Source organism: Ambystoma mexicanum, chromosome 6q, assembly GCF_040938575.1.
Source record: "Ambystoma mexicanum isolate Mex_15411 chromosome 6q, UKY_AmexF1_1, whole genome shotgun sequence".
In the NCBI taxonomy this organism is placed as follows: Eukaryota; Metazoa; Chordata; class Amphibia; order Caudata; family Ambystomatidae; genus Ambystoma; species Ambystoma mexicanum.
In genome coordinates this window covers 50,331,545-50,356,228 of record NC_090937.1, presented here as the reverse complement: position 1 = coordinate 50,356,228, position 24,684 = coordinate 50,331,545, and the positions used below count along the sequence as shown (strand labels likewise).

The window sequence follows — 24,684 nt, the reverse complement described above, 5'->3', positions numbered from 1 at the left end:
AAAGAATTCTCGGCAGAGGGCGCTGTGCTCGAGGTCGTGGCATCGATTGTCCCTCGACGTACTCCGTACTCTATCGACGTCATCGATGGTATGAGTAGCTCGAGCCGCGCCCGTTGCTTCAGTTCTGTTTTTTCGATGAAATATATATAGGAGGAACACCCAGGCGTGTCCCATGACCGATACATTCTTCGTGAGAGGAAAGTGTAAGAACACGTAAACTGTACTGTGGGGTTGGATGGGAGGGTCGATGAGGAATACGTGGGAGGAACATCCAGTCGAAAGAACGTTACAGTTGGTAAGTAACTTGTTCTTCAAATAGATTGTGTCCTCCCACGTATTCCTCATCTTGTGATAGGCTCCCATAGCAATATCAATTTTTGGAGGTGGGAGTACCATTTCAGTTTTTGTGGACAGAATGCAGAACTGCCCTTGCAAATTAACCCTTGTTAGAGGAGGCAGTGTCCAGACAATAATGTTTAACAAAGGTATGTATTGTTTTCCAGGTTGCAGCTGCACAAATGTCTGCTGCCGGGACTCCCCTCTTTAGAGCCGCATAAGTAGCCATTCCCCTTGTAGAATGGGCACGAAGCCCATCTGGTGGTTCTTTTCCCACTAATCTATAGCATTCAACTATAGCTAATATGATCCAGTGGGAAATGGTCTGTTTTGTTACAGATAAGCCTAATTTTTGACCAGTGTAACCCACAAACAGTTGGTCATCTTGTCTCAATTTAGCCATCCTAGATATGTAAAAACTAAGAGCCCTCTTGGGATCTAATCTATGTAATCTCTCCTCTTCTTTGCCCAGATGAGGAGGAAGATAAAACGTAGGAAGTACTATTTTTTGTGACAAATGGAAGTCCGAGACTACTTTTGGCAAAAATGAAGGTTTAACTTTAAGGACTACCTTATCTTTATAAAAAATAGTATATGGTGGTTTGCATGAGAGAGCCTGAAGTTCGCTAACCCTGCGGGCTGATGATAGGGCCACAAGTAGGACAGTTTTTAGAGTCAAAAGCCTCAATGGACATGAGTGCAGAGGCTCAAAAGGTATGTAAGTCAAGAATTTTATTACTAAATTCAAGTCCCAGGCTGGTACATGAAAAGGGACTGGAGGGTATACATTAGTGAGCCCCTTTAAGAATTGAACTATTAACGGTATTTTGAAATATGAAACCTCTTCCGAGGAGCGCTTGAAAATGGATAGCGCAGCAAGGTATCCTTTTATTGTTCCTATCTGGAGCCCCAGATCAGCTAGATGTAGAAGAAAGGAAAGCACCATTGGGGTGCCACACTGAAAAGGGTCCACATCCTTGTCTCTGCACCAGATACTAAACCTATTCCAGCGACATTGGTACAAAGACTTTATTGCTAGTCTTCTGGCCGAAAGCAAGATTTCCATTACGTCATCCGGAAGATCCCAATCCTTGTATCTCAACCTCTCAGAAACCATGCGTGAAGGTTGAGTGTTTTGACCTCTGGATGGAGAACCCGACCTTCCTCTTGCGAGAGAAGATCCTCTCTTTGCGGAAGACGTATTGGAGGGCAGATGGACATGTCTAGAAGGTCCGGGTACCATGTCCTCCTGGCCCAATCCGGGGCAATTAGGATCATGGTTTTCCTGAACTTTCTCAACCTCCTGATTACTTGAGGATCCACGGGGACTGGGGGAAACGCATACAGCAGTGGAAACTTCCACTCCACTACGAATGCGTCTCCCAGAGCTCCTCTTTGAGGAAATTCCCTTGAGCAGTACTGATCGCACTTCCGGTTGATCGCAGTGGCGAACAGATCCACTTGAGGGGTTCCCCAAAGGGCGAAGATCTCCAGAAGGACTTCCTGAGCCAGCTCCCACTCGTGAGAGACCGTGCTCTGCCTGCTCAAAGCGTCTGCCGCCGTGTTCTTCTCTCCGGCTAGGTGAATTGCCGACAGAGAGATTCCTTCTCGTATTGCCCAGAACCAGAGCTGCATTGCCTCTCTGCACAGTGGTAGTGACCCTACTCCTCCTCTCTTGTTGAGATAGTACATGGCCACTGTGTTGTCCGTCATTATCAGAATATTCTTTCCCTGTACAGAGGGCAGAAAGGCCTTCAGAGCTAGTCTGATTGCCCTCAGCTCTGATAGGTTGATGTGTAGTTTGGGCTCTGATGGAGACCAACGACCGCTGATTGTCAGATCGTTGGTGTGTGCTCCCCACCCCGTGAGTGAGGCGTCCGTCTCTACCGTTATCTCCGGCCATGGTTGCCAAAAAGACTCTCCCTTGAGAATGTTGTCGTTGCAAGCCCACCATAGAAGATCCTGAGCAACTGCGCTCGGGACTTGCAGAAGATCCGACATATTCCCTGAGAACTGGGACCACTGAGTTCTGAGTGCCCATTGAAGGGATCTCATTCTCAATCTGGCCTCTGGTACTAGAAAAATGCAGGATGCCATGAGGCCGAGCAACCTGAGAAAATCGAAGGCCGGTAGACGTTGGGCATTCTGGAATTTTGTTACCATCTGCTGGATGTGGAGAGCTCTCACTTCGGGAGGCGAGGCTTTTCCCGATGAAGTGTCCAAGACTGCTCCGATAAACTGGAGTTTCTGGGATGGTATCATGTGGGACTTCTTGAAATTGAGGGAGAAGCCCAGTTTGTGGAGGAAGTGGCAGGTGATCGAAAGATGTTCCTGAGCTTGTTCTGGAGAACTTGCTCTGATCAACCAGTCGTCCAGGTAGGGATATATGTAAATACCTCCTTTCCTGAGACTTGCCACAACCGCCAACAGTTTGGTGAAAACCCTCGGGGCGGAGGTCAACCCGAATGGCAGAACTCGAAACTGATAATGAGAATTGCCAATCGCGAACCTCAGGTACTTTCTGTGCTTTGGATGGATTGGCACATGAAAGTAAGCATCCTGAAGGTCCAATGATACCAACCAATCTTGGAGTTGGAGAGCCTGAAGGATCTGAGAAAGAGTCACCATCTTGAACTTGTCCTTCCTGAGGAACTTGTTCAAGTTTCTCAAGTCCAAGATGGGTCTCAGTCCTCCGTCCTTTTTGGGATGAGAAAATATGGGGAGTACCAACCCCTGTTCCTCTCCGCTACAGGTACCAGTTCTATGGCACCTTTCTCTAGCAGGGTTAAAATTTCCTGCAACAGGAGCGGATCCGGAATTTTGATGGAATTGGCTCCCGGTGGATGATTCTGAGGCCTTTTTAGAAAGGGGAGACAGTAACCTTGGGCTACTGTTTCCAGTGCCCAAGCATTTGAGGTAATGCCCCGCCATTCCTTCAGATGTTGAGAGATCCTGCCTCCAACTGGTGTTTTGTGTAACAAGGTCTCAGAGGGATTTGGAGGCGGCTGCAGGAGTGGCTGAGGGTACAGATGCCGCTCCTGAGGCTGATTTTGCACCTCTTCCCCGTGTTCCACGAGGGAAGTTCCTTTTGCCCCTTTGAGAGGCCTGTCCTCTTCCTCTACCAAAAGAGGAGTAGTATCGAAAAGATCGACCCCTCCAGGAAGATGAGCCGGAATAGGGTTTTAGAGGCTGGCGCAAAGAGGCGCTGAGTGATTTAGCTGCCGCTTTCGAGGTCTGAAGTTTTTCAAGGCTTTCATCAGCCTTTCTGCCAAAGAGCCTCGAGCCATCAAAGGGCATGTTGATGTCATGCATGCCGGACGTGGTCCTACCTCCTACGCTCGTAGAACAGCTAGACCATTCTATTCCAAATGGCGGTTGTTCGATACCTTGCCGGGAAAACGACGTTTGCACTTTTCACGTCGCTAACTTCACGTGTATTCTGCTTCGTCACGTGAACTACGGCATTACGTATAAAAGCAGCGTGGAAACTTCACTCGCTGCTTCTGATCGAATCATTTGGCGTTGTGTAGCTTTAACCTCAGATCTGCCTCCTTGCAGGTTACTTCAGCTACTTTGTGGGCCTTCTATAGCGTGTTTTCCGCCACACGCTGATTCCTGGAGCTGTTTGTTCGCGTGTCCTTCCACACGCGCACGTTGTCTTCAAACGCGGCTGTCCTGGGCTGCGTGAATCCTGTTCGCGTGCAAACCCACAAGCGCACGCTATCTTCAAGCGCGGCTGGCCTGGACTGCATGAATCCTGTTCGCGTGTAAAATCCACACACGCACGTTGTCTTCAAACGTGGCTGTCCTGGGCTGCGTGAATCCTGCTCGCGTGTAAATCCACACGCACACGTTGTCTTCAAGCGTTGCTGGCCTGGACTGCGTGAATCCTGCTAGCGTGTAAATCCACACGCACACGTTGTCTTCAAGTGCGGCTGGCCTGGACTGCGTGAATCCTAAATCGCGTGTATTTCCGCACGCGCACGCTATTTTCTTCGCGGCTGTGCAGAACCGCGTGTACTTTGTTTATACCATAAAAAGGGCGATATTTCCAAATCCTGCACCTGTGATATTAACAGGGGGATTGATACATTATACTTTTCTCTACGTGGGAAGGAAGCTTTTCAAGGATAATTGGAAGGTGACAGTGAACAGTACTTTGGACGCTATCCTGTGGTGCATCAACCTGTATCTAGCGTGAGCCTCGTTCCGTTCGGGATAAGTCTCCCTTACTAATCTTCCCTTCCTTGTCGTTTGTTCTACCTTTGGAATTCCTCAAGAGACTTCTGCTGGATTCTTCTGCCCTAGACTTAAGGTCAGTGTGTGCATTCATGTCATTTTCTGTTCTATCATACTCAGTTTGGGGCAGTTTCTTATGATACTTTATTTTGTTCTAGCCTGACTTCCTATACCTCACCCACGCCCTTTCCAGTGATCCATCTCTCTGCCTGTTTTATCAGTCAGAGAGTTGTATCATTTGGAAGGTCTAAACTTGACTTCACAACTATCAAATCGTGTGAACAGGGATCCGGAAGACCCTACCACCTGTATCCTTTTGAGTACCGTATCCTTTTCAGTCAATACTTTGGTGCTTTCTGACAGTTGAGGAGTCTAGCTTGCACATCCGGTGCAAATCCCGACTTCCTCAACCACGCAAATCTGCGTAGCACAACGCTTGCAGCCATGGATCTGCTGATACTATCAGCAGTATCCAGTCCAGACTGGAGGCATTCCCCCATTGCCTCCTTCCCGTCTTTGACTATATTCAGGAAGCCTTCCCTTTCCTCGCCTACCGGAATATGATCAGCCGCCGCCGAAATACAGTCCCACAGGGTATGGGTAAACCTAGCTAGGGTACAGGTGACATTTGCCGACTTAAGTGCCATACTGCCTGACGTGAAAACTTTACGTGCCCAGGCGTCAATTTTTTTATCCGCTCTATCTGGAGGGATAGTTGGATAAGCCGTTTGTTTTGAAGTGGATGCTGCTTGAATGACTAAACTCTCTGGAGTCGGATGTTTATTCAAATATTCAGGATCCTATCCAGCTGGTCTGTATTTTCTTGGAAAAGTGCTGTCTGCAGCAGCAATGGTTTCTGGTTTCTCCCAGTTTTTCTCCACAGTCCTTTGAAGGGCCCTGTGAAGGGGGAGAACAGGATCCTTCTGAGGTCCCTGGACGATAATATCTGTCATGTCATCTTGTTCAAAAATGGGTGAAGTATTACCCCAACCCATGTATTCAACTACCCCGGTCATAAGACCCCTGTATCCAGCATCTGCATGCTCTGCAGGATCAGGTTTGGCGAACACTAATTCTGGGGATGTGTCAACTCCACTGGCAGAATGTAAAGTATCACTCAGGTCTCTCATTCTGGATTCCTGGTCAATAAGTTCTTTAGGAACTTGTCTTGTCCCATAAGTAACTCCCAAAGGAGTAACTTCATCTTCTTCTTCTGAAGCAGACTCTTCATAAATTGCAGACATAGACTTGAAAAAGTCTGACCTGGGCAAAGGAGTGAATCTCCTTTCTTCCTCTTCCATCTGCTTCGAAGGAAATGGCAAATCCCTCGAAAACTTCGAGGGTGTCTTCAAAGTCTTCGAAGTTTTCGAAGATGACTTCGATAATGGAGTCGATGACGCATGTGGTTTTGGTGTCGAAATTATCGACGTCGAGGGCGTCGACAAAGTCAAAGTCTTCGACTAATTTGTGTTTCTTGGTGCTCGACTCTCGAGGTTTCTTCGACGGTTTTACATCGACTCGAGTTTTTTTGTATTCCTCGACGCTACTCGTCTTAGCCATAGTAGCCTTGGACTTCCCTTTGTCGTCCAACAGAGCGACCTTAGGGGTATGGCTTTTTCGAGGTTCTTTCGAGGGGGTCGAGGCCGCATTCTCGAAAACCTCCATCATCTTTTTGCGGAATTCTTCCCACTTACTGGGAGAATCCGATTTAGTCGGACAACGAATTTCTTCGGTCGACTCTGATGAAGAAGATGATGAGGGAGATCTATGTCTCCTCTTCATTTTTTTCGATGACGACGAATGTCTCGATCTACTTCTAGATCGAGATCTCTTCGAGTGCCTATGGCGATCCGATTCCTTAGAATCGGTCGCTTTCTTATGTTTTTTTGACTAAACCTTTTTTGAGGCCTCCCTCCCCACCGACAGTTTACCTCTTCTCTCACGAAGAGCTTTTTCGTCATCGATTGCCAGGAACCGCAGTCGTCGGTTCGGTGACTGGAACCGAATCACCAGAGACAAATCCGGTGCGGATCGGTAATAGACACCTTCGATCCACAATCTGCACACTTCTTGAACCCAGTCCTGGGTGTTGAAGGTGTCGAAGATGACATTTTCTTCACTGAAAATAGAAGCGTGCCGTTCTCGATCACGAAGCGTTTGGAAAAACAGAACTGAAGCAACGGGCACGGCTCGAGCTACTTATACCATCGGTGACGTCGACAGAGTACGGAGTACGTCGGGGGACAACCGACGCCACGACCTCGAGCACAGCGCCCTCTGCCGAGAATTTTTTTTTCCGAAGCAGCGAAGCTGGAGATAACGATTATCACAAGATGAGGAATATGTGGAAGGACACAATCCATTCGAAGTGTTATTACTATCTGAGGGTCTTGCATGAAATATGAAGCTCTGTGAGCCTACAACAACCGGGACCCTTCATCCATCCTAGCTGGAACCCCGGGAAGTCTTGAGCACTCGGACTGACTCCCAGAGGGTAATGTGACACACTGTTTCACTTGTTATCGAGTCCCTCCAGGGCATCCAGCCCGGGCTTCTGCAGCTAAGGGCCAATTGACTGTTTGGGCCTGTGAGGGCCAGAGAAGACATACAACCTGATGCTCTTGTTCTGTTATATTCTTAAAGGATATACAACCTTATATATCACCCTCGCCAACTGCACAACACACACTCCTCTCCCTCACCTCCCATCACTCCTTCACTTGGCCTCTGGAATGTTCAATCAATCTGCAACAAGTCTTTCTACATCACTGACCACTTAAAACTCATCACCATCAACTTTCACTTCTTACTATCACAGAAACCTGGATATCCCCTCATGACTGCTACACTACCAGCTCTTGACATTGATTGTGCTACCTTCTCCCTCTCTCCCTGACCTGTTGGGCAGGGCAATGGTGTGGGGTTCCTTATCAATAAGACCCTTATCCCTACCCATGCCCCCTATGACATCAGCTCTTCCTATTTTTATGCCATTATTATTCCCTTATGTGAACATCCTTGTGCCTCTCCCCAACGACATCCCCATTGTCAGGTTGGGGGACTTCAAGCTTCCCAAGGCCCTCTGCAGCCACTCATATTAAACTAAACTTCCTTGTATCCTCCCTCTCTATCTCCATTCATTGGACTTGTCGCTGCTTCCTTCAAATATGCAACATTCCTAACTCATGTGAAGAAATCCTCTGCTCACCCAAACGTCCCATGGGAAGTAGCCTTATTTCCTCTTTCCTCATTATTCAAAAGGTCATTGAGCGGGTGGTCTTCAATGGGATCACTAAGTACCTTGAGGCTAATGGCCTTTGAGATCCACTTTAATCTGGTTTCCTTAGAAAACAATGCACCGAAACTGAACTCATGCAGGTCTCCAACTATCTCTCTGATGCTCACCAGTACAAATTCCTCTATGCTCATCATTTTAGACGCTGCCACTTATGTCACAGCTTGCCAATCCTTTCACCTCACTCTCTAGGACCTTTGACCTGGAAAGCCACTTTATAAACTATTGGATGTCGCAAATCTCTGATCTCACTTTTCCCTGTCGAGATCCCAAAGGGATCAGACCTTGTACCTCTGCTCTTCACCCTGTACACTTCTGGCTTAAGGCGTCTCATCCCTTACTTTGGCTTTAACCATCACCTCTTTGCTAACACTCAAATCATCTTCACCTTTCCCTCCTTCACCAAGCCATCACGGAACAGATCATCACCTGTCTCACTGCAATCTGTCACTGGCTAGCTCTCTGCTGCCTGATGCTGAACTTCTCTAAAATGGAAGTCATATTTCTCCTGGCTTCCAGTGGCATTCCTGCCCTCCCCTCTCATATTTCCTTCACACAAGACTCATTGCTCCCTCATTCAAGGCTCACAACCGTGGAGCCTTGTGCGACAGTGGCCTCAGATTGCAACAATTCATCACAACCACGGCATGTGCTGCTCGTAGGAAGCTTCTCAACACTCAGAAAATTGGTGCTTTTCTTACTTGCCACTCCTCCCTCATTATCAGCAAACTCTACGGCTGTTCGTGCCAACGCCTGGGACTTCCTCTCTACTCCTTCCTCCATCTACACTCTGCAAACTACCCAGAGCCTCCCCAACTTCTACCTACCAGCACCATGCTGGTTGGCTCTCTATGCACAACCACTGCCATTTTAAAAATCCTTCTCCTGGCCTACAAAGCTATCAATGGTCCTGCTCCTCAGTACCCGTTTGATTGCATCACTGTTTACTAACTATCTTGCTCCCTCAGCTCCTCCTCCCCACTCAAACTAGCACTCCCAAGCACCCTATGTGCCTCCTCTTTCTCCCTACTCATCCCACTCAGTTTGAACCGCTGTCCATAACATTTGAGGCCCACCTGACTGGATCTCTTCAAATCTCAGCTTAAACTTAGTTGCCAAAGAGGAAGCTGCCCTGCCACTTTCCCTTGCTCTTATGGACCCCACTTCTCCCTTCAGTGCCGCCAAAAAATGTAATGTTGTATATTTGTAGACTACTCTTTAGTTTGAAGCACTTGCCCCGTGTGTTAATGTTACATTTGTAAGACACCGGTTTCATATACATTTTATTTTGTGCCTCGTATATGGTGTCCTACTTTTTTCACGCGCCCAATCTGGCTCACCACTTGTTCTCATCTTTGTGCTATTATAAAAGCACACTTGCCCTTCTGGGGAATATCTCGGATATATTGCATGTGTTATTTTAAGTCATTCTGAAATCCACAACACTGTTCTCCAAATGAATACAAATACAAATTGTAAAAAGAAGACTTCCCATGTCTATGAAATAGCAAAACTGTAGAGAAAGACCAGCTAGTCAATGTTTGCCCCCACAAATGTCATACCTGTTCATGAATGTCCACCATAACTGCATTCTGCTGAGGTGGGTGAGCAGCTGGATGCAGCAATCGAGGAGATACATTTGGTGGATGAAAGGCTCGAGGCTCCTCCATTGCTTGTTGCTGTCCATATGAAAGGTGATGGTAATTTTCATCTTGACTAATAGAGTTGTGACGAGCAATGCGATCCCTCCTTCCTCTCTGACGCCTGACAGGAGGACTGAAAAATAGGAATAAAGGATAAAAGTCAAACATGCAAAGTGAAAGATTATACAAAAGCAAAGATGAGCTATGTAGACACCTATAAGGTTGTAAGAGTACTTATCATGGTGCTATGAATGTAAAATGTTATGCCAGGACAAAGCTAAAGGAATGGAGCCTACACTGATGCAGTTACAAGGGTGCATGCCTACATGACTACTTAGCTGCACAAGCTGATCACTAGTAAAACAATGGCAAAATAAAGAGCCAGTAAACCTGTCACATAATTGTATTCATATGGTGACATTAAACCATGACAGAATTTCACCCTGCAAGTGCTTCTTTTGCAAGCATACAAAAACTACTAAACGTTTTCACGCTTTACCAAACTTAGAAAAAAACATTAACAAAGTATATTGAAAAATGAATATGCAGTTTGACAGTATGCACTGAAAGAAATTTGGAAACCCATTTGAAAAGAAAATTAATTAAACCAACCATCAACATTCAGTACAATGTAGAGAAAACAGATGTTTGCATCTAAATAATTATTTAAAACAATTCTCAATATAAACCTAGCAAATGGTTTAATACTCCATAGTCTTCAATCCTAATGTAAAGTACTTAATACAAAGTCAACTATACTAACAATTGAAAATGACCAACTTGATGCTTCAGATACTGAACAGAGTATTTGTATAGATGAAATCTGCAGCAGCAATGAGTGAACATTAATAGTTAAGGTTCTGTGAGACATGAGAGAACGACACTTAGGTATAAGTTTGTCACAAGTTGCAATTTTATTACATAAGGGGTGAGACAAACACCTATCTTTCCATAGCCTAACAAAGGTTTCCCTGCCTGACAAACTAAGGCTAAGAAAATCGACCTAATGTCCAAAAATATGTCCCTCACACTAATACACACAACAGAATCATACAGGATTAATTTGGGGATTTAACTTCACAAAATAACTTAAGTTCAAACCCAAATGTTATAACCAAGAATCCTTGTGACTAGGGTTGATCCCCTTCCCCTTGATCAATTCAGGATGTTTCAAATTAAAGTTCAGTTTCAGAAAAGTTATTTTCACAAGCCAAATTCCACTCCAGGTAAGAAGTAAAGTTCTTTACATTCAATATCTTTCACTTGGCAAAGTGACTGTCTCAGTTCAAAAGGATTTCCACACTTGCAAACAATGGGGAATGTTTCCACAACCACCTGCTTGGCAAATCAAAGACTTCCTCTTCCCACCTCTAGTCAGAAGTCAAGGCAAATGTTCTCTGAAGATCAACCAATTACTGTTGCGTCATACTTCCTTTAGAAACAACAGCTTAGTCAGGATGGTCATAAAACAGTTCATCGAGCACTATATTGAATTTGCCATTTCTCTTTCCAACACAACCTCACACCACATTCACAGTACTTCAAGTTATCTTCTTCCTGGTCCACTCGCTTGCCAGGAGCAACCACTAAGTGTCCCTTCCCTGGTTTACTCGCCTTCAAGGATAAAAACTCTACTACTACAACTTGTACTCTGTGGTAAGGCTTGTTAACAAAATTGGTATACAGTTCCTTCTCCGACATACAGCACACAAGGATAATTCTTACACTGGTCTTTTTGCCATAAGCAATGCAAGTTACACTGCTCTCCCCCTTGTTCCTTGTTACAAGGAGGGCTTTTCTCGTGCTGTATCACATTCTTTTTCACAAGCTTTTGGCTGTTGGTAATGCGATTTACAACTCTCTCCCTCGAGGGATCTTGCTATGGAACTACTCAATTCAACTTGTCTTAGTGTCACTCTTTGGCAATGCAAGTTACAATGTCTCCTTTTAAGATATCCCCCTTTGGGAAAGTTGCATCTCCTTTGTTGTGTTATTGGCCCTCTTTGGCAATGCATGTTATAGTAATTAAATATTCCCCAATTTGTCTTTTGCAATGCGGGTTACAATATTCTACTGCTCGACATCTCATAATAGGAGAGTTGCGCCCAATTTGCTTACATTTTAACATTTGGTAATCAAAATTGATGGTAATCAAAATTGCTCAGCATTCTCCCTCGAGCACCCCTGATTCACCTGCACCAGGCCAACTCACTGGTCTTTCCTGCCATCTCCTGCCAACACGCTGGCTCCTCCTGTTGATTTGCCATGACTCCTGCTGTGTTTGACAGCTCCTGCCATCTGCCACATTAAGCACAGGCTTTCAATGGAACTTGCACAACACTCTATGCTTGCCAGTGAAAGGCTAACACCGGAGTGTCTTACCGGAAGCAGGGAGCTTCTCTCTCCCTTGGGGTCGCTTGCATCGATACTGCTTCCCGCTGCGGGTCCTCTGGGGCTTCTAGGGATCTCAACCTTTTCCACGAACTTCACACGGCGTCCTGCTGCCAGCACAGTGGTGACTCCATTCCCTGCTTCTTCCTGCTGCTTCTGCTGTCTCGCCATGGCCCACACCTGAAAAGCCTTTAAATGTTTAAAGGTCCTGCTCAGGTGTGGGTCATTTTAACAACTAGATGGCAGATTACACTTTTGAAACTCTGGATCTCTCTTCCTCGTCCCAGTATTAGGAGCATTATTGGACTTGAAGTCCATAATGTTCCTAGTTATTTCAACATCAGCAATATCATGTAATCCATGTTGGTTAGGGGAGTTATATGATGTATATATGTAGGGGAAGGTTGTAAAGGAAGTACAGGTTTTCTCTTGAGTCTATTCACTGAAACTCATGGAAAATCTTTACTACTAAAAGTAGTAGTAGCATTTTGACTTTTATATACATCATTTATTTTTTTTAAACTTTTTTTATTTGATTTGACAGCACAACAGAGAGCAGAGGGAGCCACACGGCACCAGCAGCAAAAGACAAGCAACACAGATATTAATCAGTACATACTGAGTAGAATGATCGTATTGAGAAAAGGCAATATACAAAGTTTTAATACCTGCACCAGAAGGGTCAACATCTACGCGGAGCCTCCCGGGGAGGTGGGGGATTGGGGGGGGGGGGGGTTGATGGTGAGACCATGGCAGACATATAGTCTCGGAATCTCGGCCAGATGTCCCTTGGCCTTGAATGGGAGTGCTGCATTGCGTTCCAGGACTGCTCCGTGTCATGAGCCCATGTGACTGACCTGAGCCATTGTGTATAGGTAGGCGCTCTAGGGGGGAGCCAGCATAGTAATATGCAGCGGACTGCCAACAGAATGCAGAGACCTGCTAGTTTCTTAGAATCGCGGGACAACTGAGGAAAGGTCATGGAACAAGCAGTGCAGTGGGGTGGGGTGGGGGCAATCGTGTGTTCCAGAATGTCAGACAGTGTGGAGCAGATGTCCAGCCAAAATTGGGTCGGACGGGGACAGTACCATAGCATGTATATATAGGAAGCTTGATCCACGCCACATCTGGGGCAAGTAGGAGGGATGGCACAGAACATGCAATGAAGTCTCATAGGTGTATGATGGTACCTGTGTAGGATTTTGAACTAACTGGATGAGTTTAAATTTGGTGTTGTAGGACACATCGTGGGTGCGAGCGCACATCCGGGACCATCTCTCGTCGGTGATCTCAGCACCGAGGTCCTCCTCCCACCTGCGCCTTAGCTCGGCGAAGGGGGCGGGGGGCAGCTCTAGTCTGTAACAAGGAGTAAAGTCTCGACACCTTGCCTCTGAAGGAGAGAAAGGAGCAGAGCTCCGCCACTATGGGTTCGTCGGACGGCAAGGCGGGGAAATCGGGATATCTGGACTTGAAGAGTATTGTAGCCACACCGAGGGTCGGCGTCTGAGTGAGAGAGGGAGATCACCCCATTCGATAAAGTTTCCTTGTTCAAAGGCATCACAGAGTGTCAGAAAGCTGGCATCCGCCCAGCGAGTAACCACTGTGTGTGGAATGTGTGGGACACCAGGGAAGAAGTTCCATAATGGCAAATCCCCGTGAAATGGGTGGAGTGCGTCAACCATTGTCCAGAGTTTGGTCAAAGCCAAGGATGTACTAGCTACAGGGTTTGCAGAGTTTGAGTCGGGGGGGCTTGGCTTGAGGACCAGGGATCCGATCACTCGGTCACAGACAGTTGGCTTCTCAAGGCGAACATGTGGGCGTGGCGGGGGGCGGGGGGAAAATCGACGGTGTTGAACCAGTATGCAGCAAACAGAGATTGGGCCACCACCCAGTACCTGATGAAATCTGGTGCGCTGAATCTGCCCAATACCTTAGGGGCTGTCAGTGTAGATAATTTGAGGCGGACTGCCCCCGAGTGCCAGAGGAAGGTGTTACATATACAGCTCAGTGTTTGGAAAAAAGCATTCCCGGGCAACAGAGGCAGATTGGTGAATCAGTACAGTGAAACACTTGTATATAGGCGCGTTACAAATACCATATCATATCATATCATACAGTAATTGAGGAAATACAACCATTTTAAGTATTCCAATTCTGCCTGCTAGTGAGAGGGGGAGTTTAGTCCAGCTGGAGGTTTTTTGCCACCGGGTTAGTTAGGTAGCTCTGGTAGTTGTCGTCACATAGCTGTGCCGTGTGCCGGGAGACCACCACCCCCAGGTAAGTGAAGCTAGACGGAGACCAATTGAACCCATGTAAATCAGGGGGGTTGGGGGTTGTGTTAAGTCTGAGTGGGAATAAGGCAGACTTGGAGCAGTTTACTTTCAAGCCGGATATGTCTCTGAAACGGTCCACATCCGCCAGTATAGGGGCAAGGTTGGTTTCAGGGGAACGGACATACAGCAGGGCATCGTCAGCATAGAGTGAGACTATATCGGCTTGGCCGGCTGTGCGCAAACCCCTGTGCGAGTGCGATTGGCGAATCATGTCAGCGAAGGGCTCCATAGCTATGGCAAAAATGAGGGGGGAGAAGGGGCATCCTTGGCGAGTGCCTCTGGATATCTGGAAGGGGGCGGAGCATCTGTCTTCCGTGCGGACTTTGGCCTATGGAGCAGTGTAAAGCAGCTTTATCCAGGTTCGGAAGTTGGGGCCAAATTTGCATTTCTCGTGAACTCGTCATAGGTATTTCCACGAGACTGAGTCAAATGCCTTCTGCATGTCCAACGTAGCTGCAACCGCCTGTGTGGCCGGGCCGATTCTGCCGATTACATTAAAGAGCCTCCTTAAATTTAAGGAAGTGGACCTACCAGGGACAAAACCGGCCTGGTCTGGGTGGATAATGTGGGGCATGCACGGGCTAAGCGGTTGGCTAGCAGTTTGGCGAATATTTTAATATCGCTGTTAATCAACAAGAGTGGTCGGTATGAGCTGCACTGAGTAGGGGGCTTACCAGGTTTGAGGAGCACTGTAATCAGTGCCTCCCAGAGGGTCGGGTGAAGTATGCCCTTGTCGCACGATTCTTCCCATAGGGCCAGTAGGTGCGGCGCTAGTTGAGACTTGTATTGTTTATAGAAGTCCATCGGGAGCCCATCCGGGCCAGGGGCTTTCCCGGATGCCGGTGACTCGATGACCTCGACAAGTTCCTCAAGGGTGAAGGGCCTCTCAAGGAAGCCGCTAGCATCGGCTGAGAGGACTGATAGGGAAAGATTCTGTAAGTAAGACTCGATTTTGGGAACCTGGGCCCCGTCAGCCTCCGAATATAGAGAGGTGTAGAACGAGAGGAACTCAGAATTGATGTCTTGGGGGGGGAGGTGGCGAGAGTGTGCCATCCGGTCTAGTAATGGCCGGAATATTGGGGGCACCGAGTTCACGGCGCAGCAGTCTAGCTAGCATCTGGCCGGGCCGCTCACCTTCGCCGTATTTCCTCGCCGACCGAGGGGAGTCCAGGAACTTAACCTTGCGCTCGGCAAGGCAACGAAACCTGTGCAGCTCAGATCCCAGCGCCGCTAGGGTGGCCGGGGAGTGATCTAAGGCGTATTGGGATTCGTAGATGGCCAGGGCTGATTCGCTAGTAATAATATCGGCACGGATGCCCTTCAGGATGCCACAGCTTTTGGAGATGGCGATCCCTCTTGTGTGTGCTTTGAAGGATTCCCAGAGTACAGCCTGTGTTGACACAGAATTTGTGTTGATGTCAAAGTATTCCTCGATGGAGGATTCGAGCTCGGAAGCGAAAACCTGGTCAAGAAGCGCATGGGGACTCATCCTCCACTGTCTGGTATTATTGGCATCCAATCCCCAGTTTAAGGAGATAAGTACCGGTGAGTGGTCTGATAGTGTCCTGGGGAGAATGGCCAGGTGAGATAGGCATCTGATCAGTATGTCTGTGATAAGCCATCTGTCTATTCTAGAGTGGGAATCATGCACTGAGGAGTAAAAGGAGTATGTACGGACTTCAGGGTTCATTAGACGCCAGGCATCCACCAGTGCCAGACGGGGGAGCGTGGTGAGGATAGTATATGCTGCTTTAGACAGTTGGCGAGGCCTAGATCCCGATCTATCAAGGGTGACATCCAGTATTTCTTGAAATCCCCGCCCCATAAGATAGGAATCAGGGGGTAACCCTCAAGTAGAGTGGCCAGGTGGAGGTAGAAATCGGGGTCGTCAACGTTGGGACCATATATATTCAGGATGACTACCTCCTGATGCTGTAATATACCAGTGATTAATACATATCTTCCAAGTGGATCTATGTGGGAGTGGTGACACGTGAACTTCAGGCTTTTGTGTATTAAGGTGAGGGTGACACGGCTCTGAGTGGAATAGTTGGTATAATACCTCTGGGGCCCCCATTGCTTGGCGAATCGTTCACACTGCTCCGACTGAGCATGGGTTTCCTGTAAACATAAGAGGTTTACCCCGTGGCGTTCAGCGTGAAGCTGAATCTGACGCATCTTTTTGTAATTGCCTAATCCCCTGATGTTCCAGCTCATAAAGGTCAGGTTGGTATTAGCCATATTTCAGGGGGTAATGGTTGAATGACTACAAGGGGATTTCCAGTAAATGAAAGATGCACGATCTGGATGTATGCGGTCGCATATCTACATTTACAAAGTGTTTTGGTGTGGCGCATGCTGCGCCTCCGGTGGCTGTCAAGACTTTTTTTTTTAACCATAACGTCTCCTCCCCACCCCCCACCCACATCCCTCCCCCAATCAGAGGGACGAAACCCAAACAGAACCAAAACAAACATGAGCTTTTAGGCATCAACGCCTGGGGGTCTGTTAGCAGCCGGGCGATGGCGCGCCGGACAGGGGAGAGCGTTAGGAGAGTTATGCTATGCAATAGGATTAATCAAAGTATTTAGAGTGGGTGCGGGGTACAGTGGGGTCCAGGTCTTAGGTAGAGGACCAATGGGAGCATAGGGGTGTAGCCATGGGCCCCAACACACCAACGCAAGAGCAGGGTGTAGTCGCAGCATTGGCAAGTCAGGGTCCCGGGGTATAACGACTGGAGGGGCCCGGCCGTAGCGGCAGGGTAGTCACCAAGCTGGGAGCCCAACAGGAAGCAGATATTACTGCATACAGTGCAACAGTGTGGCGTGTAGGGCCACTTACGCAAAGGAGTAATGGAGCAACATTGACAAAACTAGCAACCAGTGAACTACTGTTAACGAATGGCCATTGTGGAGGGGCAACGCCGTGGCGGTCCCACACGTGGCTTAGGTACGGCAACAACCATTGAGAACATGAATCTTGTATTAACGATGTTCAGATCAACCGGGAAAGTGTTCGTCTATAAATTTCGAAGCCTCTTCTGGGATGGTGAAAAAGAATGTTTGGTTGGAGTGGCCGATCCTCAGTTTAGCAGGAAAGAGCATGGCGTACTTGACTCCTAAGTCCCGAAGTCTCTTTTTGACCGCAAGGAAGGTCTTACGCTCTTGTTGCACAGCCACAGAGAAGTCTGGGTACAGGTGTATCCTCGCCGCCCCAAGACGTAGCTCCCCCTTGGCCCTGGCTGCACGGAGCAAGGTGTCATGGTCACGGAAATGTAGGATTCTGGCTATGATGGGACGAGGCGGCGCACCGGGCCTGGGCCTCCAGGTCAGGGAGCGGTGAGCTCTTTCCACTGCAAATTGTGCCAAAAGCTTGGGGTTGTCAAGGAGTGTTAGAAGGGTGCGCTCCACGTAATCCTCCATGAGCTCCCTGATGTTGTCCTCTGATACGCCGAAGATGCAGAGGTTATTCCGCCTGGAGTGGGATTTGAGGTCGTCATTTTTCTTTTCGACCACCGAGACCCGGTTGGCCAGAGTGGTCACAGCAGCGCGTAGGGAACCCACGTCGTCCTCCGCGGCGCCAACCCTTGTTTTGATCTTGGAAACCCTACTGTCCGTTCTTTCGATATGGGCCTTTATGGATGAGATGGTCCCATTCATATCGTCCAGTTTAGAGTGCAGCGTGGTGAAGCCCTCGCGTATATACTCGAGCATTTTCTGCGAGTCATCAGGAGTTGAGGATGCTGTGGCAAGCGGTGATTCCTCTGGAGGGTCGATCAGCGGCTTGGAGGGTGTCTTGGTGAACATATTTAATGAGCTTTGCTTCTTGCTAGCCCCCACTCCCTTGGTCATGGTGACAGGCCGCGTCCGGCGCCCAAGGCCCTATTAGGAGGCAGCAGTCAGGACTTCCAACTACCACCCCGCCGAGTGCCCCGGGGGGGAGGGGGGCGTCAAGCAAGGACAGCAGTTAGGGACGCTGGAGGCAGTGTTAGAGAGGTTACCCTAAAGTCACGCAGGGTCAGAGGCGAGCCCACAGCAGCCGAAGGGGAGCCCAGACATGAGGATGACAACAGGATCGCTGGTCCAGTGACGTAGTGCAGGGAGATGTAGCACGGATTGCTGGCAGCAGGGGGGTTCGTGGATCAGTTCAGGGAAGCACAAGGTGAAGCGCCTCAGCCTCTGCGGGGGGAGCTATGAGCAAGGCAATCCAGGCGCCAACACGGGCCCCCACCTGTAGGCCGTGGGGCGCATGCACAGCTGGCGCAGGTGCGGGGTAGCGAGTGGGACCACAGATTGTAGCTCAGTTCAGTGAGGGTGGCAGGAGTCCTATGGATCCAGCCCTGCACATTATGATGAACACGTACTTAAGTCATTGAGGGCACACACGACAGTCTCTTAATATAGTTGCACCACTGTAGGGAGGCGGAGAGCCAACGTTCACGAGGCTGGGGGATAGAGGCGTTCAGCAGGGTATTCCTGGTGTGCTGCCAGTGCGGGCCTTGAGTGCACTGGGATGCGTGCCTGGATGGTGTTTAGCACAGTGGCTGGCGAGGCTCCCTAAATTAGCCCAGATGTGCATCTGCAGAGCCGCAAGGGGAAGGAAAGCCAAATGTCCGTGGCACAGGAGTGGAGACGTAAACAGGGTGTTTTACAATGGGTCGCCCAGCGCAGGGTCAAGATCCACAGTTATTATAGTTGGGGTCCCACAGTCAGTGTACAGGGGGGGAGCGGGGTGCCAGCAGGAGAGAACAATGGTGCCGTGTGGGTTAGGCACGATCCCGTTAGGTGCACCCAAGGGCCACGGGCGGGGGAGCAGCCCCAGTGTAGATCCCCGCAACAGTGCCAGCCGGCGCACTGCCGAGCAGCCGAGGCACCGCAGCAGCAGCAGGAGTGGAGGATGGCGGGCTGCAAGGCCCGCGGGCGGCAGAAGAGGGCGGCCGCAGGGACCACCGGAGCCGGGCAAACCCACCCCACACACCTCCTACCTTGCCGTGGTCTGGTTCTGTGTTTGTGAGGAGGGGTGGTAGGAGGGAAGGGCAGGGCAGGCGAAGCGGAGGCCGGGGAGACAGTCGCGGTCCAAAGGTAAGCAGTGCTGGGATTCCCAAGCTTCCAGATGTCGCCGATGCAGGGGGCCACGGGCCCGCGCGGAAGAGTCGGGAGTCGAGGCAGTCTTCAGTGGGGTGGCGAGATGTGCAGGGCAGCAACACCGTCGGCCACAGCGGCCCGGCGCGCCTTGTGGACTCGCCGCCCCTCCCCCACAGCGTCCCGCCGCACCGCGCTCTCAGGTGGTTGAGCGAGCCGCAGTCCCAGGAGCCGTGGGGCGGGGAGAGCAGGCAGCAGCAGCCCCAGTTCAATCGAGAGGTGTAGTCAGGCGCCCAGGGCGCGTTTAGCTTCCCAACTTCGCAGGGATGCGATGGAGAGGTTCTTGGAGAGTCGCCAGCAATGCTATAGGGTTTAGGCAGAGGTAAAAACGAGGATTATTCGCTCTCCCAGTCCGGAGCGTTACGCTTAGGCAGCCATCTTGCTTCGGCGCAACAGCGCCCCCCCCCATTGTCATGTTTATAAAAGGGGTTCTTGTACCTGGCACCTTGGGAAAATCCAGGAGGGGAGGCCTTACTGTGACAACATGCCATTAAATATTCAGCCACTATGGGAGCCCAACCTCAAAAGAGGAGGAACACCACGTCTCTCCTGACGGAATCACCACATTCCCTTGTTAGCCTTCACCTCCCATGTAATCCTCCCTCCTAACACCACCCCAGGGTTAGGATCAGGTCGCATCTGCCTTTCCCTGGCCACATAGGCGGAGACTTTAGGCTGGGAATCTGTGATGACTCTGCAGGAGTCATCACAGTCATCCACATTTTCGCAGTGTAATGGTTATTTTACTGTTGGGAATCTCCTAAGGCCAGTGTTCAAGCTGCAAGGTTAACATTCTGATCTAAGCAAGCTTGTAGTACATTCCAAGTGTTCTTAGCCCACTGAGCGTAGCTATACTCTAGCACACAAAGCACACTTTTGCAGAGGCATATGGGGCAAAAATACAGTAGGACAAACTATTGTTCGAAATAAGTGAATGTCACATGGGGTTGCAGTTCAAGTACTTGACCTACTGCTGCAGGTGAGAAATTCTGCACAATTAGCAGGTATGCTTTACCTTTACAAGTCTCAGTTACAGTGCTAGAGCAGCCTCTGGTATCCACAGGGCCACCAGTGTGCAAGACGCTGGAGGTTAAGCCAAACATGGTTGTGGTAACACGAGGAACAGCCTGATGGAAGATGCTGGACCATTCACGTTACACTTAGGAATGTTTATTAGGTAAGCTCCAGTTATAGGTACATGCATAAATGATGGCATTAGGCCCGGGGAAACATGCACCTGACCAAACACCCTGCTAGCTCTCCCCAACTGTCAAACAGAGGATTCACTCAGCTCTCACACCATCATTCTATGCTCACCCGTCCACATGACTGTTGACTCTAGGCAAGTCCCAGGTCATGCATTCAACTGTAACTTACTTCTATGGCAAATAAAGCTTGCAGTTGATTGATCATGGTCCTGAATAATGTGGTTACCCCAATGCAAAACACAGGTCAGTATCAGCCTACGAGTTCCATCTCAGACCAGTTTAATCCATTTCTGGTCCTCCTGAAGCCTTTGGTTAGTTGAGGGCAAACAAGACTAGTGCAGCATTGAAATCACTTAGACGGTTGTTTGACGAGGTGGGTGCAATAGATGTATGGAGACTGACTCATCCCATAAACTCAGAATGTACAGAATAGATTATATTTTTTTGCTACTCCGCTATTAGAGGAAGATGTCCCCAGTTCTAATTTAGATGTCCTCCTGGTTACTGATCATGCTCCAGTACATGCCGCTCTGCAAATTTAGATTGCCGGCTAAAAGATGGTGTCTTTGTGGTGCAGTGTTAAAAGATCAGGTGTGGTATATTGGATAAAAGACGGCACAAGGGAATATTTTACCCACAATTTAGTAACGAATACTGCATCGAGTATATGTTGAAACGCTTTTCCAAGGCAATGGGATCAGGCAAGATAATTTCTATAACCGATAGCAAGAGCAAGCTACTGGCCTCTGAACTGGGATCTCAACTTAAGCATTCAGAGAGGGATTACTGGGAACACCTGGAATGATTAGGAAGTTAAATCTATTAAACACCAACAAAGCAAAGCTGTCTCATGGAGGATTAAACAGTTTTTTTATTTAAAAAAAAAGGTAATGTCTTGCAGGTTTCTTGCTCATAAACAGAGTACAATTAGTACCTATACATATGAAAGAAATAATATCCTTGGGGATAACACTTCCCAAGGTCGAGAAGTTGAAAGAATTTGCTGACTTCTATCACACTTAATACACAAAGGCCACAGTCATGGACAGATCAAAAGGCATATTTGCAGGGATGCACCGTCTCATGTCAAGGTGGTGTCCAACAGGTTTCTATACTCTCGAATCCAACTTGAGGAGGTGGTGCAAGCTATAAACTCCATAGAGTAATAAAGCTTTCGAACCAGATGGATTCAATCTGATACCTACAAAATATTGAAATTTTTATTGGTGCCTTACCATACAATCCTTTTAATCTCTTTCTCCGACACATGTACTATCCCGTTCTTCTATGCTGGAGGCAGATATTGTGATTATTCCTAAACCTGTGAAATGTCCAGCCCTATGTGGCTTTTACAGACAAATTACACTCATCGACACAAATGCTAAAACCTTTGCAAGATTACTGGCAATGAGATTAGAAAAATGTATGCCACAAGTCGTGCACCCAGATTAATCTGAGTTTATATACGAGAGGCTAGGGCTGGGCGATCTGGACCAAAAGTCATATCGATATTTTTGGGCTGGATGTCGATGTACATCTAGATTTTGTTCATGTCGGTTAACTGTTCAGTTGTAAGCCGCCAACTACACGTGAGATTTCACAAACACCTTTATTTATAATACATTGATCAGAATAAAGTGCAAATACAGGGTTCCTCTTCCTGTTTGAGAATAGACACAGCGGTGTAAATATTAAAATGTAAATGCAAAATTGTAGTATATATAATAATGTATATATATCTCGATGTTAATGATATGGTCTCATCCTATACTGATTTTGAAACTACATCGATGTATCTCCAAAACTCAATATATTGCCTAGCCCTATGAGAGGCACACTCAAAAGCAGAGATATCCAGTGATCCCAATAGTGTTTGATGCAGAGAAAGCTTTTGACAGGATAAAATGGGCCTTTTTGCCAGGGACTCTAAGATCTATGGGTTTTGGGGACACCATCTTGGAACGGGTCTTTGCACGCAATTTTATGCCATCAGCCTCTATTGTAAACAGGCAGAAATCACTTGGGATTGCAACTGGAGCAGGGAACAAGACAAGGATGCACCCTAAACCTGCTTCCTCTAACACTCTCTCTGAATCCTTTTGAAGTGTTGGTTAGAGCAGAGTATAGCAAAGTTTTGGAGGAGACTAACAAGTGTGCAATATTTGCAAATGACGTTTTAGCCTCCCTGCCTGACCAGATAACCTTGATTCGAAGTTGATGTTGCAGCTAAAAGACTTTGTCAGAGTGTCAGGTTTTAAAATCCTACAACAAAGCTACTTAGACATAGCACATCCTTCCGATGGGCAACGAGAACTGGAACGTATTCGCACATTCAGTTATGCAATCATTTGACACTGGTTGCTCAAAACGTAAAGACTCTCTCGAAACTCAAACTCGATCTTCATAGGTGGGCCCGCTTACACATTTGATGGCTGGGTAGAAAATTGACTATTAAAATGTTAACGTATTACTTAGGATACTATGGGCCTCATTACGCGGTAGGCGGTAGGGATTTAACGTTACCGGTAATGGAATACCGGTAACGTTAAATCCCCATGCTAATTACGACCCGGCTCACCGCTATTAGCGGCACCGCTAAGTACGGTGTCACTAATAGCGGGCAGTCCGCGGGCGCGCGACCCTCCATCCCGTAAATAACGCCATGCCTCTAATAGCACACCATCACAAGGCGAGCGGACATGCCAATAGCGGCATGGTAAAGCCCCCAAAACCCCTTACCGGCATGGCGCTAATACCGCCATCGCGAACCACCCGTTAAAATAACTGTGCAGTGTTACCACCTGCCACAGGTGGCCACAATCAACACAGGTGGAGGCAATGGAGAGTGTGGCTGCTCAAAAGGAGCACACCATACCCCTTCCCACACCAAGATGGTTCCAATACTAGCAGCATTACATGGCCTGGAGGACCTGATTGCAGCGCAGCTGCAACAACAACAGGCAGCACAGAGGAGACGCAGGAGGAGGAGGAGGGCAAGACAGGCACAGCAAGCACCACAACGGCACCTAATCATACCACAGAAGCACACACCAATTCCCAGGATCAGAGCCAGTCCATTTAACCTAACACCAGAGCAGATACACACCCTGTACCGTCTGGACCGGGATACCATCACCAGCATCGTGGACATGATACACCACGACATTGTGAGCCTCATAGACGTCAGAACTGCCATCCCCCTCTACTGAAGGTGGTGACTGTGCTCCACTTCCTGGCCACAGGCACCTACCAGCATGGCATCTCCCAACCAGTATTCTCACGCACACTGAACCAGGTACTCGATGCCCTCCTGAAGCATGCACCCTAACACATATACATGCCACGGACTGCCCAGGAGATTGCAAACACCAAAGTCGGTTTCTATTCACTGGCAGGCATCCCATGTTGCATCGGGTCCATCGACTGTACACATGTGGAATTGGTTGTCCCACATCACAATGAAGTAGTGTACCGAAACAGGAAGAAATTCCACTCCATCAATGTCCAAATGGTATGTGACGCCAACAAGATAATCACATATTGCTGGGCCCCATTTCACGGATCTTCCCATGATTCCATGGTCCTGCGGAACTCAACTATCCCCCGCTACATGGAGCGACAAACGGGATAGCGTTCGTGGCTACTTGGTGAGTAGCAGGCCAAGCACATGCCAGTGTGCTTGGGGGCGGTGGGAGAGATAGATACTCCAACTGGGTGTGCGTGGGGGGGGGGGGGGAGATAGATACTCCAACTGGGTGTAGCCTGTAGTCCATCGTCCAAATGCACATACAGATGTAAGCCAATGAAATGAACAGGCCACACTTGAGGTGAACAGTAACAGGACCCCATTCCTTCCCCCATATAGGTGATGCCGCCTATCCCCTGAAGAGGTGGCTCCTCTCACCTCTACGGAACCCACAGAACAGGCACAAAGAGGAATACAATCGTGCACATACCCATACCCACATCGTGATCGAGCAGACTTTTGGCCTATTGAAGTCACGGTTTAGGTGAATTAGCAGGTCTGGTGGCGCTCTCCTGTATGGCCGTGAGAAGGTGGCCAAGATCACCATGGCATGTGTCATGCTGCACAATATG

The 24,684-nt window shown here is 48.4% G+C and overlaps 1 protein-coding gene across 2 annotated transcripts in view; it reads right to left on the bottom strand.

Annotated features, from left to right (window-relative positions):
- The window catches only part of RNF38 (ring finger protein 38), a 1,177,976-nt gene that overhangs the window by 599,669 nt on the left and 553,623 nt on the right, over nucleotides 1-24,684 (bottom strand). For both annotated transcript variants that reach the window (XM_069630459.1, XM_069630460.1), the window contains one exon: nucleotides 9,433-9,646. In XM_069630459.1, coding sequence (XP_069486560.1) covers nucleotides 9,433-9,646 — 214 coding nt within the window. The remainder of the gene's footprint in view (nucleotides 1-9,432; nucleotides 9,647-24,684) is intronic.